General features: G+C 32.4%; 1 protein-coding gene across 1 annotated transcript in view; it reads right to left on the reverse strand.

The window, feature by feature from the left end:
- LOC106477018 (disintegrin and metalloproteinase domain-containing protein 10-like) overlaps positions 1 to 16856 on the reverse strand; it is a 62117-nt gene that overhangs the window by 33697 nt on the left and 11564 nt on the right. Inside the window, exons 2-4 of the mRNA XM_013937628.2 lie at positions 16395 to 16530; positions 9729 to 9850; positions 932 to 1218 (exon numbers count right to left, since the gene is read on the reverse strand). Of these exons, the coding sequence (XP_013793082.1) occupies positions 932 to 1218; positions 9729 to 9850; positions 16395 to 16530 (545 nt within the window). The remainder of the gene's footprint in view (positions 1 to 931; positions 1219 to 9728; positions 9851 to 16394; positions 16531 to 16856) is intronic.

A 16856-nucleotide genomic window follows, 5' to 3' on the forward strand; every position in this document is an offset into this window, starting at 1 on the left:
TCCCCTAATATCAATTGTGACTGGGAAGCATATTGGGGGGGGGTAGGCTGTCCAAACTTTCGACCTGCCTGTCAGACACCCCAGAAACAGGAAAACAGAATATTCCTCATGTGGTGGTAAAGGTTGCATGAAAGTGGACATTTTTCATCGAGTAATTGTCAACGGCCAAAAATTGAGTCTCAACCTGGTAGTTGTAGTCAGGAAACCCGCAGAAACAAGAACAGCTGTGGTAGTTGTAACTACCTAAAACTGTGAGTGCATAGTGACAATCCCAAACTTGAAGCAAAAAATTATAAAGATATATGAAAAAAGTAAGAGAAGTTGGACAAAGCAACTTTTCACAATTCAAAAATGCAAAAAAGTAAAGAAATATTAAAGAAAAACTAAGTCTGTACAATAAAGGAAAACATCGACAAATGTGCAAGTAAAAACAATACATTTATACAGTACCACTGCCAGTCAAGAAGTAATTAATGAGTGCAAATGTGGAGACAGAGCTGGTTATGATAGGGGTTGTGTTATGCTCCTATTGGTGGAGAGCTGCTGCATCATCATTTACATGTGGATATGCAGAAGTGGAAGGTGGAAGGCTAGTGGTGAGTGTTGAACATTTGTGCCAACAGAGGGCAGTACTAATCCAGAAAAGCTATTTTGTGAGGTAAGATATTGTATTGGAAATAAGAGCATTTTTCAAAGAAATGAAATATCAAGATTTTACTGAAACCATGTTAGAAGTTTTCTCAACACAAAAACCACTCAATAATATTTTAAAGATTTTTCCAGATAACTAAACATGAGCTGAAAAACACCTTCCTGCTACTGCATTATAAATCTTACCAATGATAATTTTTTTCCACCATACAACAATAAGAAATAAAAAATCTGTGCTAAAATTAGTCATAGGATACAGAATTATGTTTTTCATACTTACTGATATGGAACTGCTCTCATATGTTTCTGGAACAGCAGAATTACCGACATCTTGCATCCACTGCAGTATATTTTCTGTGATACCACAACCAGCAGCATGTCCCTGACGTTTAGAAGCAAAAGGATCAATGACATCATTGGCAGAGTAAATAATGGAATGAAAAGGACTTGCATTGTTCTCAAAATATTTATTTGTTCGCTCAATATAATATGTTTCATTTGATGTGTGAATTTTTCCTTCAAACACTCCTTCTCGTAGTGATCCATATACAGCTGTTTTGGGTTCACCTGTTAATGAAAATAAACAGTTACATATTTCAATACAGAAAAAAATTAATTTTTTTATATAAGTAATCTTCTTTGATGGAAAATGTACAAACTTTTGAAGCTTATGTCACACAGAGTACATAGAGCTTGAAATTAGCACCAGTCTACCAGACCAAGACTTGTAAAAATTGTCAAGCCAGTAAAATAACAATTTTATTAGTCCAGTGGACCTGTAAAAACTTTTGAGATAATCTCTATCCTTATCCATTAAAAACATAAGACCTGAATGTTACAAAACACAACCTTACAGCATAATAAACCAATCCAATTCCACAGATTATGATCTTACCTCAGAGTTCAAAAGAGTTGAAGACACCATATTTTTATTTTAGAGCTAAATTTAAGTATGATAAATGATTTTGTAATGTAGTAACATACTGCTGAGGTTTCCAAGCCCTGAAAGCATAGCCTCAGTGAAGAACAGAAAACAGAGAAAGGCAAAATGTATGACAATTCAAAAAGAAAATTAGTTTTCCTTAAATCTTGCTTGACTGGTATGCCCTGACTCACTTATGATGACACAGTGGGGAAACCATATTGCACTGATTACAAGAAAGGTTGGGTAACTTTACTACAGGTTATTCAAACATGTACATTTCAGCAGTCACAAATCAGCCAAAATTACCAAACCAGTAGAACTGAAAGCAGAAAAAATGTTGAAGTAAATAAATGCAAATGTTCTGAAAAAACTAGTTTGTATATTAAAGACATTTCATTCTTTGGGCCAAAAATCCAAGGCCTTTTACAGATTTTGTACTACATTGCAAGATGAATTGAAAAATGTTGACTTTGTAAACACCTACAGGTCTGATAAACAAGCAAAGAATTTTACTCATTTTATGCCAAAGGCTCAGAGAATGAAATGCTACAAAATGTCAAGTAAGCCAAGATTCTCTCCATTACAAGGAATGGGTCTATGAATAATGAACTCAATAGTTATGGGTAAGTCCATTGGGCACAGCTCGTAAGGAGAAAGATACAGTTCAACAATATTTACAATAAAACTGAGCTATCTTAATGTATCTTGATGAAAGTTGGTAAGATTTTGTTAAAGATTACAAGTATTTTGTATTTGAACTAAAGATTGTTATTTTTCTATTGTAGTTATTTGTACTCAGACTCTGAATATTTCAAGTATTATCATCAACGTATTGTGCACTGAAATGTTTAAAATTAATTTGCAACACATGTCAATGAGCATTCTTGGGGTTCACTCAGCAGTGACACTTCAGCAGTCGTCAGAATGTTGGGACACTTGCCTACTACATTAAGCCTGATAAACTGAGGCTATTTGGCTTATGAATGAAGGTATAATTTAATAAACTCAAATAAAAGGAAAAAACACTTCAATGTTCAATGAAAAACTTTATTTACAATTTACACTTCAAGTTGTTTCCCCTTTATGAGTGCAAAGTAATTTTCATGATAAGATTAAAAATACTTTTATTTCTCTGAAAATTTTCCAATATCATTTGCATAATCCCTAAAACATCCTAAATAAATATCAAATGTTTTTTCCAAAAAAACGTAATATTTTATCACTTATTTTCTTTACCATAACTCTTTGATAGAGATAGTCATGGGTAAGCATGTACTATAAAGCCTCAAAGGCAGTACTATACAAAAAATTAAGAGTGGTTGCAGCCCTGATGAATGGCAGAAAACAAAGCTACTGCATGGTACAAACACCACCTGGATGTACATACGAGGATAAGTTCTTTTATTTAAAAAAAATGATTGTCCACAACCTAAACTGTTGTATAAATTATTCTTTATAATAAAAAATGCATAAGTAAAGAATACAAACGTTTATATTTCAATTACTTTTATCAATGTAATTTAATTCTTGTCTTCATAAAATGAATCAGGATGTCCCCTTTAGCAACTAAAATCCATCATTGTTGTATTTCAACAATTTGCCAAAGATCTACCCTGAAACATTTGGAGATTAGATGTTCTTCAAGGAAATAAAACCAATTCAAATATGTACCTTTAACAACTGGTCAAGTCTATCCTGATTCATTTGTAGATAGGATGAACTTATTGTTACTTGCCTTTTGACTGAGAGCCTCTAGAAACAAGTTATTTGCACTGCAAATAAAGTTTGTTTGTTTATCAGTGTAATTAAATTTAAGTTTGTCTACATTAACTTTAATTGCATTAATATGATAAGCAAATCTCTTAATGACCTTCATAATAGAATGTCATACTTTAAAAAAAACACTAAAAAACAAGTGCAAGTGTGTTTGTAACATGTGTTGAACTGGTGAAAGAGGGGACAAAAACCTTACTGATCCTCTCTCACTAGTCCAGTATATCCCACACTTATAATCTCACACTTAAAGTTGCAGCAAAATCTAAAATGAAAACAAAGTCAGAATTATAATGAAAACTACACTGTTCTTACCAAAATGTTATAACAAAGTTAAAGTCAAAAAGTTACCAAAATCTGCCTAACTAAGGAGAGCCTGGCATTTAATACTAAAAATACAATAACATCACATAAAGCCAAGTTGCACATGTCACTCATCAACCACGTGACCTTCATCCACTATGACTCAAGTGCAAAGGTGGGAACCTTGGGGCATTACCCAATTCACTGAGAGAAAAGACAGCTGTCTACTCTAGGACATCACGAGCTAGCTGCAAGAAAATGTGGTTAACTGCCAATTAGTGAACTAAGTCCATCACGAGCTAAAATCAGGAAAAGTTAGATGTTTTTTATTTGAGCAACTTTCTGTATCCAAATTGAACTGTGGGAAAATACTGAAATTTCATTATTAATATTAACTATGAGTATAATAAAAACATGGTACCATCCTGTATCACAAGTTACTAAATTATAGCAATTACTCTAAGTTAAATTATAATGAGATGGTTAATCTGCCAAATGAAATAAAAAAACTGTTCTTTATCCACAGCTATGAAAAACAAATTCCATCAAATTATTGCATAGCTTATTTCTGTGCTTTACCCAAGATAGATAAACACGTTCCTTTTTAACCAATAGTCTCTTGTATTGGTTTGTCTACATATTTAATTGCATTTAATTATATTACTTTAGTGGTAGACCATTAACATGCTATTTCAGAAAAAGCTGGTGTAGATACTGCTTTACTTGAACCAGAATGCACTACTCTAAAACAGAAGCAGTGAAGAAGCTGTATATATACACATAACTCAATGAATAAAGATGTATGTCAAATTAATAATGCTATAAAATACACTCCAGTCTGAGTCATTCTAATGATTCCTTACAGAAGTTCTATTTATTTTGTTTACTTTAAAAATATTAGAACAACTGTAAACATTAATCAAGAAAATGTTACACATTTTAAACACTGTTTGTCAGTTTATTTTACAGATACTCAAACATCAAGAGTAGTACTTGGTCTGATCTTCAGATAGTATGAAAATGACTGTCCCAACACATTGAGTGTATTTGATCTGCCAATGACACTGCCAGCACATTCAGCAGATTATACAGCCAAATGAAAAAAAAATTAAGAATAACTACGTAGTAAACTAAGTTGTACTACTCTGCAAGACTTAATGCACATCAATCTTCATTATGATGACATTAGATCACTTGGCCCAATCCTAGCAATTAATTAATGCCATACAAGTTTTGAAAAGGAACCACAAGGCCAGAGTAGCAGCCTTATGGAGCCAAGAAAGCAGCAGAGGTGGTTGACTCAATATATGAGAATTCTTCTGATGAGTCTTTGTGATAATAAATTGCCGAAAAAATTTATTTAAGATTTCACCAATTGTACAACAGAAAATAACCTATAAGTACATCTAATAATTGACTCATTTTTTGGAAAACGCAGCTTAATGATAAAACAAAACACGAATGTAATAACAGAAAGCATTTATTAAACATTTCAGAATTGTCCTAATTTCATCATTGGTAATCTAAAGGTACAAAACAAACAAAAACTATTTATTTGTAATTACAACAGAAATAAACACGTAAGAAATAAACAATTTGAATATACAATTATAACGGGAGAAAATTAAAACTGAGGCACAAATGAAGTAGTTAAAATAGGTTTAAATCCAGTGAAGACTGTGTTATTTAGGGATGGAAGAAGAGTTTTTAATTATAATGTGTCTTTCATAAGAAGTTCAGTATCATGTTTGGCTGTTGAAAGAATTTTAAAGTTTGAGAGAGAAATCGGATGTCACATAAACAACTAATCAAAATTATTGTTTCTGATTATTCTAACTATCCAAGTAATTGAAATAGTGCGATTATGATTATTTTTTTATTAGTTCAAGTTTGTTCAGCTTAACCAGTTAATGTCAACTCAAGAAAATAATCAAAATTAGCATTTACAGCTCCTATTTTTGATTATTCCAACTATCCAAGTAATCGATACCATTATGATTTCTCATTTTTATTTTTTGATTAATTAAAGCTTGTTCAACTTTGGACAAGTACAATCCAGTGATTATGGTAGTTTCTTTGTGATTCAAGGGTTACAGGTTTGATTCCTGTTACTACCAACCATGCTTGGCCTTTGAGCCATAGGGACATAATATCTGTTTCTTTGTTATTGCAAAACTACTAAAGTTATCTGCCTTTGCCCCTAATTTTGAGCTGCTAACCAGAAAGAAGGCAACCAGTTGGCAACACCCTCCACCAACTCTTGGGCTACCCTTTTACCATCAAATATTGGGATTGACCATGTAACAACATGACAGCTCTTACTACTTCCACTGGCATGACTGCATGTGATGTTATGCATGTGTTCTGTTTGCTTGCAGTCTACTAGCTACTTGTTAAATAACTTGCCTCAGTGATGTGTGTTGTTAGCATTTTCCTTGTTTGGAATAAACAATAGGGTAGCTTTAACTTAATATAAACTTACTTATTACAAGCTACAAACATAACCAATGTTACTCAGGGTAAGATTGTTTTACTAAAACAAGTTAGAGCAAATTAAGATTTATTGTTCTTCCTTTGCTCAAAAAAATGTTGATTGGTGAATAACTTGCTCATTCAACTTTGTTTGTCATAAATTACTAAACATGGACTAATAACAGTCTAATAAATCATTAATATTTGTCGTGAGGAGAGGAAATCCACTATACATTTTAAATAAAGCCCAAAGATACAACTTTTGAGTGGATTGTATATTTTTTATTTAACTTTTTTTATAATGTTTCAACCACTACTCATGTGACCAAGATATTTTTAGTGCAAAGTGGAACAAGTCTTTCAAAATTTCCAAGCTCAGGTTATAATAGAATTTGTTGGAATTTTTTTATATCATTTCTAGAGCTAGGTTTGTTGCTTCATCTTTTGGTATTATTGTATACATGGAGACTATGTCAGAACTGTACATTTTGTGATGAATGTTGAGGTCTTTGAGAATGTTTCAAAATTTTAAAACATCTTTAACCTTGTATTTACTGTTGTCATGTAATGGTTTGATCAGAAAATCTAGGAATTGTGCAAGCTCATGGTTGTAGCTGCCATAAGTGGAAAGGATGGAAAGATGTCAATTGGGTTTTTGTGAATTTTCGGAGCACCAAACAAACAAGGGGTACATGCAAGGGATAAGCTGTTGTACATGTCTTCTGTGATGTCATTGTTCTTTTTCAACTGTAAAAGTAGGCTATTCAATTGTCTTCCATAATATTCATTAAGGTTTTTGGATACTTCTTTAAATTTGGTTGAATCATTTTGGTGTTTTTTTAATAAGTTTCCATAATTACAGTTTTACCCCTTTGTCAGCCTTTACTATAATAACTTGTGAATTATTCTGCAATTCTTTTAGGGCTGATATTTGGCATATTTTGACATTCTGATTAATTTAATGGTTTTTCAGTAGATAACCTTCACTTCTACATGATATTTCATGGATGAAATAGTTTAGGTTTTGATTGTCATTTGGTATTTTAGGTAACCAAATTCTGTTATTCTTGCCTCGAAATGTCTTTATAGAAATATTAGTTATTCATGAACTAAAACCTAATTTAAATCAAAACACATATGTCACCCTTTTGTTTTTCTAAATTGGAACAAAATGCTCATGCAGCATTTCACAAAGTAGAGACAGTTACCTGATGATAACCACAAGTGGTCAAAATGTCGTAAATTATTTAAATAAAAATAAACCATCTGTTCAAAAGCTGTATCTTTAGACTTTTATTTAAAGTGTATAGTTATAGTGGATTTCCTCTACTCGCAACAAATGTCATCAACTACAGTAAAACACTAACTATAAGAGTTGTACGAGATCATCAATAGAAAATTCTGTTACATTACAATACTTAATAAGAGATCAGTGTTCTGTGGTATCTGGCAGACTACAATAAGGAAATTTGTGATTCACAACTCTTATGCATACCAACAACTCTGCAAAACCTATCTACAACTAGATCTTACAATATAAACAGCCGATCTCTTTAAGGACATCCACCTAAAACAAATGTCTTTAATGCCTAAGAAATGTCTCTAATCAAAAGAACAAAAGACCTAGTACCCGTAAGCTTTAAAGCTGTTTAATTTGTTGATTTCTCAGCATGTTCATGTGTTTAACTTTCTTCTAGTCTATACTGTAAAATTTAAACATATTAATCATTTTAATGTATTCCTTCCAAGACCGTACAAACAACTTTTCATGAATTTAGGAAACAAATCTGAAACTGTCTTAAATTTCTTTTTTACCCGAATATTTCTATCACATTAAACAAAAGGTAGTTCGAAACCATCTTTAAAAAGACCAAAATAAGAAGATAAGTCTCATGTGAGAATAATCAGTTAGTCATTTAATGAATTAGTTAGTTTCACTAATCACCCAGTTCAACATGTCATAATGTTATCTATCACTAATAATCTAAGAGAAATTATGAGGGCATTCATTACAGAGATGTGCATTGTGCACTTAGAAAGAAATAACACTATTAAATAATTAGAGGGGTACTCAGTAAAGCACATACCTCTGCCACAGAGCATTAATCATTTTTGAACCTCAAAAACAAAAATGTGTCTATATATATATAAAGATTGTTGTTGTTTGTAGTTAAGCACAAAGCTACACAATGGGCTATCTGTGCTCTGCCCACCATGGGTATCGAAACCCGGTTTCTAGCGTTGTAAATCTGCAGACATACCGCAGTGCCACTGAGGGGCCTATTTATATATCTGTTGTTATCAACAGATAAGGATTATTTTCGGCAGGACAATGAGAAATAATATTCTGCACATGTCCACCATGTTTCATCAGAATCCGATCATTTTTGATTGAGTTTTAGAGCAGAATACTATGAAAAATTGGTCCCAATGTTAACAGATATTTTTTTTATTTTTGAGACTTTGACCCTCCAAAAACTAATCACTTCTAAGTTGAATCATAGTCCAAATGTATACCAACTTTCATTCAAATCCACTCTGCTGTTTGAGAAATCTTGCTGAGAAACAAACACACACACACAAAGGGGAGAAAACATAACCTCCATCACCTTCTGCAGTGGAGATAATTATGTTATTGTTTATTAGTTTTTCTAATATTGAAGAACTATAAAAGAATAATATGTATAACCTAATAAGGAAACAAGTATCATGGAAAGTAATGTCATTTTTTAAAGTACATTATGGTAGAAAATTTTAATATGCATGTAATTTACATTTCCTATTTACAACTAAAAAAGTAACTAGTATACTGAATTATTTGGAGATTTTTTATACTTATCAAAAATGTCTTTAATCAATTTATGTTACTCACCATTAGGTAAGAAATATGTTTGTATATATGATAAAAACTATAACTTCAGTATTTTAATTCAGTAAATTTCTATTTCATACAAGTAGCAAAATGTACTGAATAAGAATTATTAATGACATAAAGGGTTGTTGGTGTGAATACCTTCTTTATAATAAATTACATTTGTCATAAGATATTAATGGATATGGCAGACACAACTACATACCTCTAAATCATTAAAATTCCCCTGGGTTTTTGGTCAAAAGGCTGTAAATGTAATTGCTTTGTTTACTAATGTAACAAGTCTCAATTACTTTACTATTTATGGCATTACTTTAGCTCTTTTTTTAGTCTTCTCACAAAGGAAAGACAGTAAATTATAATTATAACTTACAACTCAGAACTGTGGCTTAGTAAAACATCTGGATCATATACATAATACAATCAATTACAATAAAATAGTTCTGAAATTACTGCATGTATACACACAGTCTTTCTTACACATGCACTTATTATCCTAAAGTACATAGTAAATAGGCTTAGCTGACACTGTACAAACTCATTAGATGCTGATGAAGCAAAAACTGGTATTACAATAAATATAATAAAGAAAAAGCTAACTTCAAAAACGTGAATGTAGTCCTGGAATGTCATTGCTGCAATAAAAATATTTTTCGTAACAGGAAATAATAGAAAAGCTACATTAAAATTTACATGTTCATTCCACGTTCCTGCCAAACAAAATAAACTCACCCAATAAAACTCCATTATACAGATGAGATGTGTCCAATTCTTCATTAAAACCATTTGGTGTTTCAAATATAATATCTGGGGAAAATACTCCTGTCTCTCTCTTTAATCTTAAGTTAAAATGCCTGAAAATACAAAGTAAAAATGATTACAAAAGAAAAAGCAAGATAATAAAAACAAAATTTTAACAACACTCCAACAAGTATATTATTACATTGTAAGATAATTTATAATACTATATACTTCACCAAAATAGTTACAAATAGACTTCAAAAATACTTTAACCATGGATGACATGTATTATGAACCATGTACTAAGGGTAGTGTATTCTTTAATTATAAAACATGAGTAAGATGTTTTTCAATATTTAACATGTTTATTCACTTTTAGTATGTTTCTTGATCATTTTATTTTGTACATGTTAATGTAATATGAAGAATGTTATGTTCAAATTGTAATTGATGTAATGATCAGGTTTACATGACTCAACTATAATGCTAAAAACTTCCAAACTAATTCATTGATTTTGAAAAAGCTTTTGCCTTAATCATAGCTTGTGTTCCTTTGAAAATAATGAAATTTCAAACCATTTCAGATAAATCATTTTAACTATGAATTTGACATGGAAAGAAATGTTGTCTTTTTTTTTAAAGATAATCATATATATTCTGTAACAGGTTTTTTCTTTAATGCTAATACAAAATTCACAAAATCAAGTAGTTTCAGGGGCTTCACTTTTTGGAGCCATTTTAATGTGTCAAGTGTTTCACAAAGTTTCCCAAGAAAACTCTGTTGGTGGTGTAAACTGGTTACCTGTAATTCCTGTGGCTATGACTCAACATTTACTTATTATGTGAGAAAATATTATAACCTCATTTGATGTACAGTTAGCTAGTTTCATAGAGGTTTGCCTGGCAAGTTCAACCTCAGTAGACAGGTACTTTAGTTCTTGAACATTACTGTTTTTATTTATCAGACAGGCAGATGGCAGCACTGCCTAAGGTAGGGGTGGCTTAGATTGTTCATCGAAATGATATTTTAAATATATCCTCAACAGGTCATCAGAACTTTACAAACTATACAGTGTTTCCTTTTATAACAATATCTATGTTATGACTGAATCACAAGTTCTGGAAATGTCTGTAAATATCATAACAAAAAGTTGTTCTCTTTCTTCTGCTTCTTTTTTTATTATACGATAACTCAAAAACCAAAACAACACAGTTTCAAATGGAGTATTCATTTTTATAAGTATTATTAATAACTAGTAGTAATTTTAAAAAATCATAATTTTAGTGTAAACAATATTATCATTACCCCTTGAAGTTAGCTTTCTTACAGAAATTTGGCATTCCTATAAAAAGCTTTAGTACAAGGTGAAGCAGGAATTACCAGCCAACAATAGATAAGAAATGTTACAGTTGGAACCTTATTGTATATAATACAACCTTCCCATGTCTATTGAGACCATGCATTAAAAAAACAAGCAAACAAGTAAAAAACTTTTGAAAAAATAAATAAATGTAGGGATGGCCAAAATCAATCTTTCAAAAACAATGCAAACAAGATAGCAGGGATGGCATTTGCATTTTCCCTACAAAATAGCACAGGCAAGAATTTACATGTACCATATATAAATATATATATATATATATGCTATATATGTATATATATGTAAATACTAAATCAAAATTGTGTTTAATTTATCTTATTTTTGTCTCTTAACATTCTACTACAGTGTGCCTGTGCTATTATGTAAGGCTGATGCAAATGCCATCCCTACTAACTTGTTTGCTTTTTTTTGGACAGATTGATATTAACTATCCCTACATATACTTCTTTTTTTTTAAACGTTTTTTTTTTACTTCTAATAATTTAAATCCCCTCTAGAATGTATAAGTAATCTTGAAATGTTTCAAAAGTCCTGCAGTGAACCTACAATATACAGACAGATGGTAGTGGTTTGTAGTGTCTGATACTGAGTTGTGTTTTTTAGCATAACACTTGTTAAATTGATAGAGAGAAAGTTATTAAGTTCTAATAATACTCTTCAATAAATACTTTCATAACTTCAAATTCCTTCTCTTCTATTTTCTTTCAAATTTACTATTAGCCACTTTCCTCCTTACATTCCAACTGAATGTGCTCAAACAATTCTCAATGAGGCAGATCCATAAATACCACCTGGTGAGCTCCTGGGTGGTCTTAAGGAACACCTCATTTCTACAGAGCCTTGTACAACCGGCAGTAAGTACAATGAAATAGTGGTTGTTAGTGTAGGATTGGATTGATAAAAGCAAACCTACCTAGGCAACAAAGAGTGGGATCTAGTGAAAAATAAAAGAGGTAAGGAACCCTGGAAAATAAAGAGATAAGAGGAGTAAAAAAAATGCTCAGCCCTAGCAGATGTAGTCAAAATGGTCAAAAATCCTCAGAAGAAACTGCCAGATCATGTAAATAATGTGAGAAAAAGTACTGGGAGAAATCCACATACCAGCCCACACAATGTCCTCCAGCAGGCAATTCAATCAGCTAAAGATATAGAATCGTATGAGGTGTGACTCGCAGAAGTTCCCTCATCTGTAAAGATAGTCCAGAACAAGCAATGTGGATTAACTTGCAAATCCACCTCATCAAAGTAATCAGAGATAAATCACAGAAAGCTAAAGGATCCCAATGAATAAAAAATCAATTTCTAGCACCTCAAAAGAAGTTAGTGCGAACCATATAACACCTCAGGGCCCTGACATGACAAACGATTGGGGTCCAAGCGGTCGTAGAGGTGAGAATTAGCCAGCAAATGAATTGGTGAGAAGGATTTATTCCCTTCCCTGGCTGCCAGTCTTTGGAAGGAAGGACCTATCTGGGTATAGCAGGACACAAGTAGAGTGATAAAGAGTCCTGTGCACATGCAGTGCAAACAACTCCAACCTACAGGCCAGCAGCAACTAAAAATACAATTTAAGGGAAAAATGATACATAGCACATGAGGCTAAAGGCTCGATTGGATATCAAGACAAAGCATGTAATACCACCTTAATATCCCAATTAGGTAATTGAAAAGGATTTTTGGGACAAAGGACACAAAATGATTTAAGAGGACCAGATAGCACTGGGGACTCAAATAATTTCTGATGTTTAGAATACCAGAAGTAGTCAATAAAGCTGCCTTATATAAGGCAACAGTAGATGGAGCTAGACCTTTGTCAAAAAGCCAGATCAAAAAACAAGATATGGTTGGCACATTTGGGTAAAGTGGGTTCAATTGCCTCATGAGACACCACTGGTGATAAGTGTGCCATTTCCATTGATAAATGACCATTGTGGATTAAGATTAAGAAAAATGCAAGGCAATTTTAGAAGTTAAACCCCAATGCTGTGCAAAAGAAATCATAACTTCCATGCATGAAGTTTGAGCATCGGAATGTCTGGGTGTAGTATGTTGAATTGAGGTTGCCTCACCAGAGATGGCCAATAAGGAAGTGGCAGAGGTGGACAATCTTGAAAAAGAGGAAACTATGGTTGGGCTGGCCAATCCGGGACTACCAACAGCACTTGACAAGGAGTGGATCGAACCATAGCCAGAACTCTAAGTAACAGATGAATTATGGGGGAGGCATAGAGATGTACTCCCATTAGTCTTGACAGAATGCATCCATTGTCAAAGGCTGAGGATGAGATACCAGGGTCCAAAACACCTGTAGTTGATAGTTCTAATGAGTGGCAAATGCATCAATCATCAGTCTCAAACTGACAGCAAATCTACAGGAAAACCTCGCAATGTAGCATCCATTTGGTCAAGAGAATTCTGTTGGGCTGAGACAGATGATCTGCTATTAAATTCATCACCCCTGGGATATGGCAAGCTAGGATGCTGATATGATGAGAGTGAGCCCAGTAGAGAATATCCCGAGTTTGAAAACAAAGGTCCGTGGAATTGTCAGAATAATTCATGATGATTTTCCCTTCAATAGAGACAGACCTTGAGCCATTGCCCATGGGATAGCAAGAAGATCTAGAATATTGATGTAGAAGGAAGATTTGTTGTCTGTCCATAGACCCTGGAATTCCTGACTTGTATTGAAGCCTCTGTGATGAGATGAATCTTGTGACATGCAGGTGGTAACAGGAGCACCTATTGTAGTGTTGTTCCAATCCAACCACCACTCGAGATCTAAGACATTGTTCCTGAATAAGAAGACTGGATGATCCAGTGGACCTGAATCATTGGTAAAAGCAGCCTCAGAACCCTCTAGAGAGACCCCCCTCAGACCAAATATATGTCTCCATCTCACAACGAATCAGATCAAGGACAACCTCCACTGAGAGTGACCCCCCACCCCTGACTGTTTAGAGACACTGAATAACAGAGGTGGAATAGGGGATGTCTGATTAGCCTCCGTGCTGGAAACAGTAACCAGGAAATTCAAGCCTGAAAATGGTATGTCAAACAAAAGGATGTTTTTCTTCTTTTAGATTTGTTAAAATATTATTGAATGGAAATCAACTAGGTGACACGAAAATCGCACCCAAGAATGTTAACTTTTGCAACACTTCTTTAGAGAATCCCATGTCTGAATGACTTGTTGAGAAAAAGTGATAACATTATCTAAATGAGGTGCTTATATACAGTACCAGGATCCAGGGCACATTGACGTAAGTGGAGAGTGTCACAAGACAAATATTGCCAAGGGAAATTCACTGAGGTATAAGAAACCAGACCAATGCTTAGATGGGCAAAGGAAGAAATTCTGGTGGTCAAATAATAGCTATAAGTGTCAGAGGAGTTAAGTATATTTTAAAATTCGATTTGGAACACTTATTTTACTTTTCTTTGTAAATTGCACTAAATGAATGTTACAAAATATCAAAATACAGTTATAGTTATTATTTTTACTTCAACTTAGAAATCTGATAGGTAGATGTGTGCTTGGCTCCTTAAAAGAACTCTTTAGTCTGGATAGGGTTGAACTGCATATTCTCTTTCTTTCTTCCCCCTCATACTCAGTTTCATGCAGGCTACCAAGTTTGTTTTTTTTTGGTTAAGTCACTTTCTTTTTTTTTTATTATCATATGTTATTCCTTATATGTATTTTATTTATTCCATATCTTCTCATTATCAAGTTATTTCTTATTTCTTGTATTTAATCTTTTTCTTGCCCCTTTTAATGCTGAGAAATGTAATATTTATTCATCTTTCCAAAACCATCTTTTCAAAATATTTCTTACCATTAAAAACCTATTTTACAAATGGTCACAAGCTAATACTTCTTTTCCCTTCCATCAGTAAATTGACTAGTTTTATGCACCCTTAACTTTACTATATCATCTTCTGCCAGATCTCTTCTATCTCTCCAAAAACTTCTAAGTCAAATCTTCACTACCTTCTCCAAGTATTTAAAATATTTGTCAGAACTTCATTTGTAGTTTTTACTCTATTTTATTACTTTCCACCAGATCCATATTTAGACATGTCTAACTCTGTACAGCCCCTCCCCTTCTATTAAGAATTTATATCATACACATATTGTAAAATGAACATTAATAACCATTCCCAAAAGCAAAAACATAGGATTTTAAAATGGTTTTGAATAAAATTAATAAGATGTTTAGAAACCTGCTGAATAACAAGCTATGCCAATATATGTCTGACATTATAACCAGAACTAAATGTTCATTTTTGTATACACAGAATGATATATCATTTTTGTTATCAAAACACCTCTTTCTACTCAAAAGGTAGGCTGTTCTTTATTCTATAAATCCACTCATTATTGATTTAGAAAATTCTCAGAGAAACAAATAATAAATGCATATTTAAATAACATATACAGCACTATAACTGCCCATTGTTCACAATAAAAAAACAGAAAAATGTTTTTCTCATTTATAAAAATTCTTAATCTTATAGACAAAGTCATTTGTACAAAATAAAAATATGTAACCCAGTAACTATGCATTGACTTTAAAGCCAAATTAAAATGAGTCAAATATCTGACTTTAAAATTATTCAATTTTTGGATTCATAGAATTTTGAACTACAATCCAACAGTTATCAGTTAAAAGTTTATTTAAATCCTTCACAACATTTCTGATGATTTTCAACTTTCAGTTATTTCATAACTGAAACACTACATGTTAGCTGAAAAGTTTAAATATTAAATTTATGATGTGTGAGAGTATGGATATGAAGCACAGCTACACATCTCAAATTATTATTATTATTTCTTCATAAACTTGTGGAAACTTAAGATAATTAAAACATCTTTCAGTAGTCAATCATTCCACCTATGAAAATCGAGTCAGTAAAATAATTTGGGAAATTTTTTGTTTTTAATGAAATACAATTTAAGGTAAATTTTTATTACTTTGCTTTGATTTTAAGTAGTGTCACTAATACTTAACAGGCAATGGAAAAATTGCAAAAATTTATGCAATAGCTGCAAGTTAGATTACTGACAGTTAGTTCTAACAGTAATTCTAAGGTTTACCTTTTCATAAGTTTCAGTAAGTTTACTGGTTCTACAATAATAATAAAGAAGTTGAACCCACTGTAAAAAATCTTATTTGGACAGGGTTTATCTCCACAGTATGGCAAAAAAAAGTTAAGTTACTTAAGTTACTTTGAAAGCATCTATTTATTTGTATATATATATTTGTTAACTTACCTCCCATATGCATGAAAGTTTACTGGTACAAAAGAACTGTGGACAGAACGTTTGGCACGCAAGTGATTTTTATGTACTTCTTCTGGATTATAGGATAGTGATTCATAATGCTGAATGTATTCATTGAGTTGATTTGCTACATAAATGAATAAAACAAATAGATTATTTAAAATTATCACTTACTCAAAGCTTTTACAAGTAACTCTTGAATCTTAATTTTTAAAATAAAATGATCAGTAAATTGTCAAGAGTAAATATTGTTACGACAGTGGAAGTAACAAGACGCTGGGAGCACGCACGCTGGTGTTTCTCGAAGGATCATGAAGGCCCGAGTGCAATCGAGATGCCCTCTTTTTAATATATAAGCCTGGCGAGAAAAACCAGTGCAATTGAAGAGATAGATAATCGAGTCAAGCGAACAGTAGGCACCGTAAGTAAAGTGTGTGAATCGCTGTGATTTAG

Source organism: Limulus polyphemus, unplaced genomic scaffold (assembly GCF_000517525.1).
Source record: "Limulus polyphemus unplaced genomic scaffold, Limulus_polyphemus-2.1.2 Scaffold161, whole genome shotgun sequence".
NCBI lineage: Eukaryota > Metazoa > Arthropoda > Merostomata > Xiphosura > Limulidae > Limulus > Limulus polyphemus.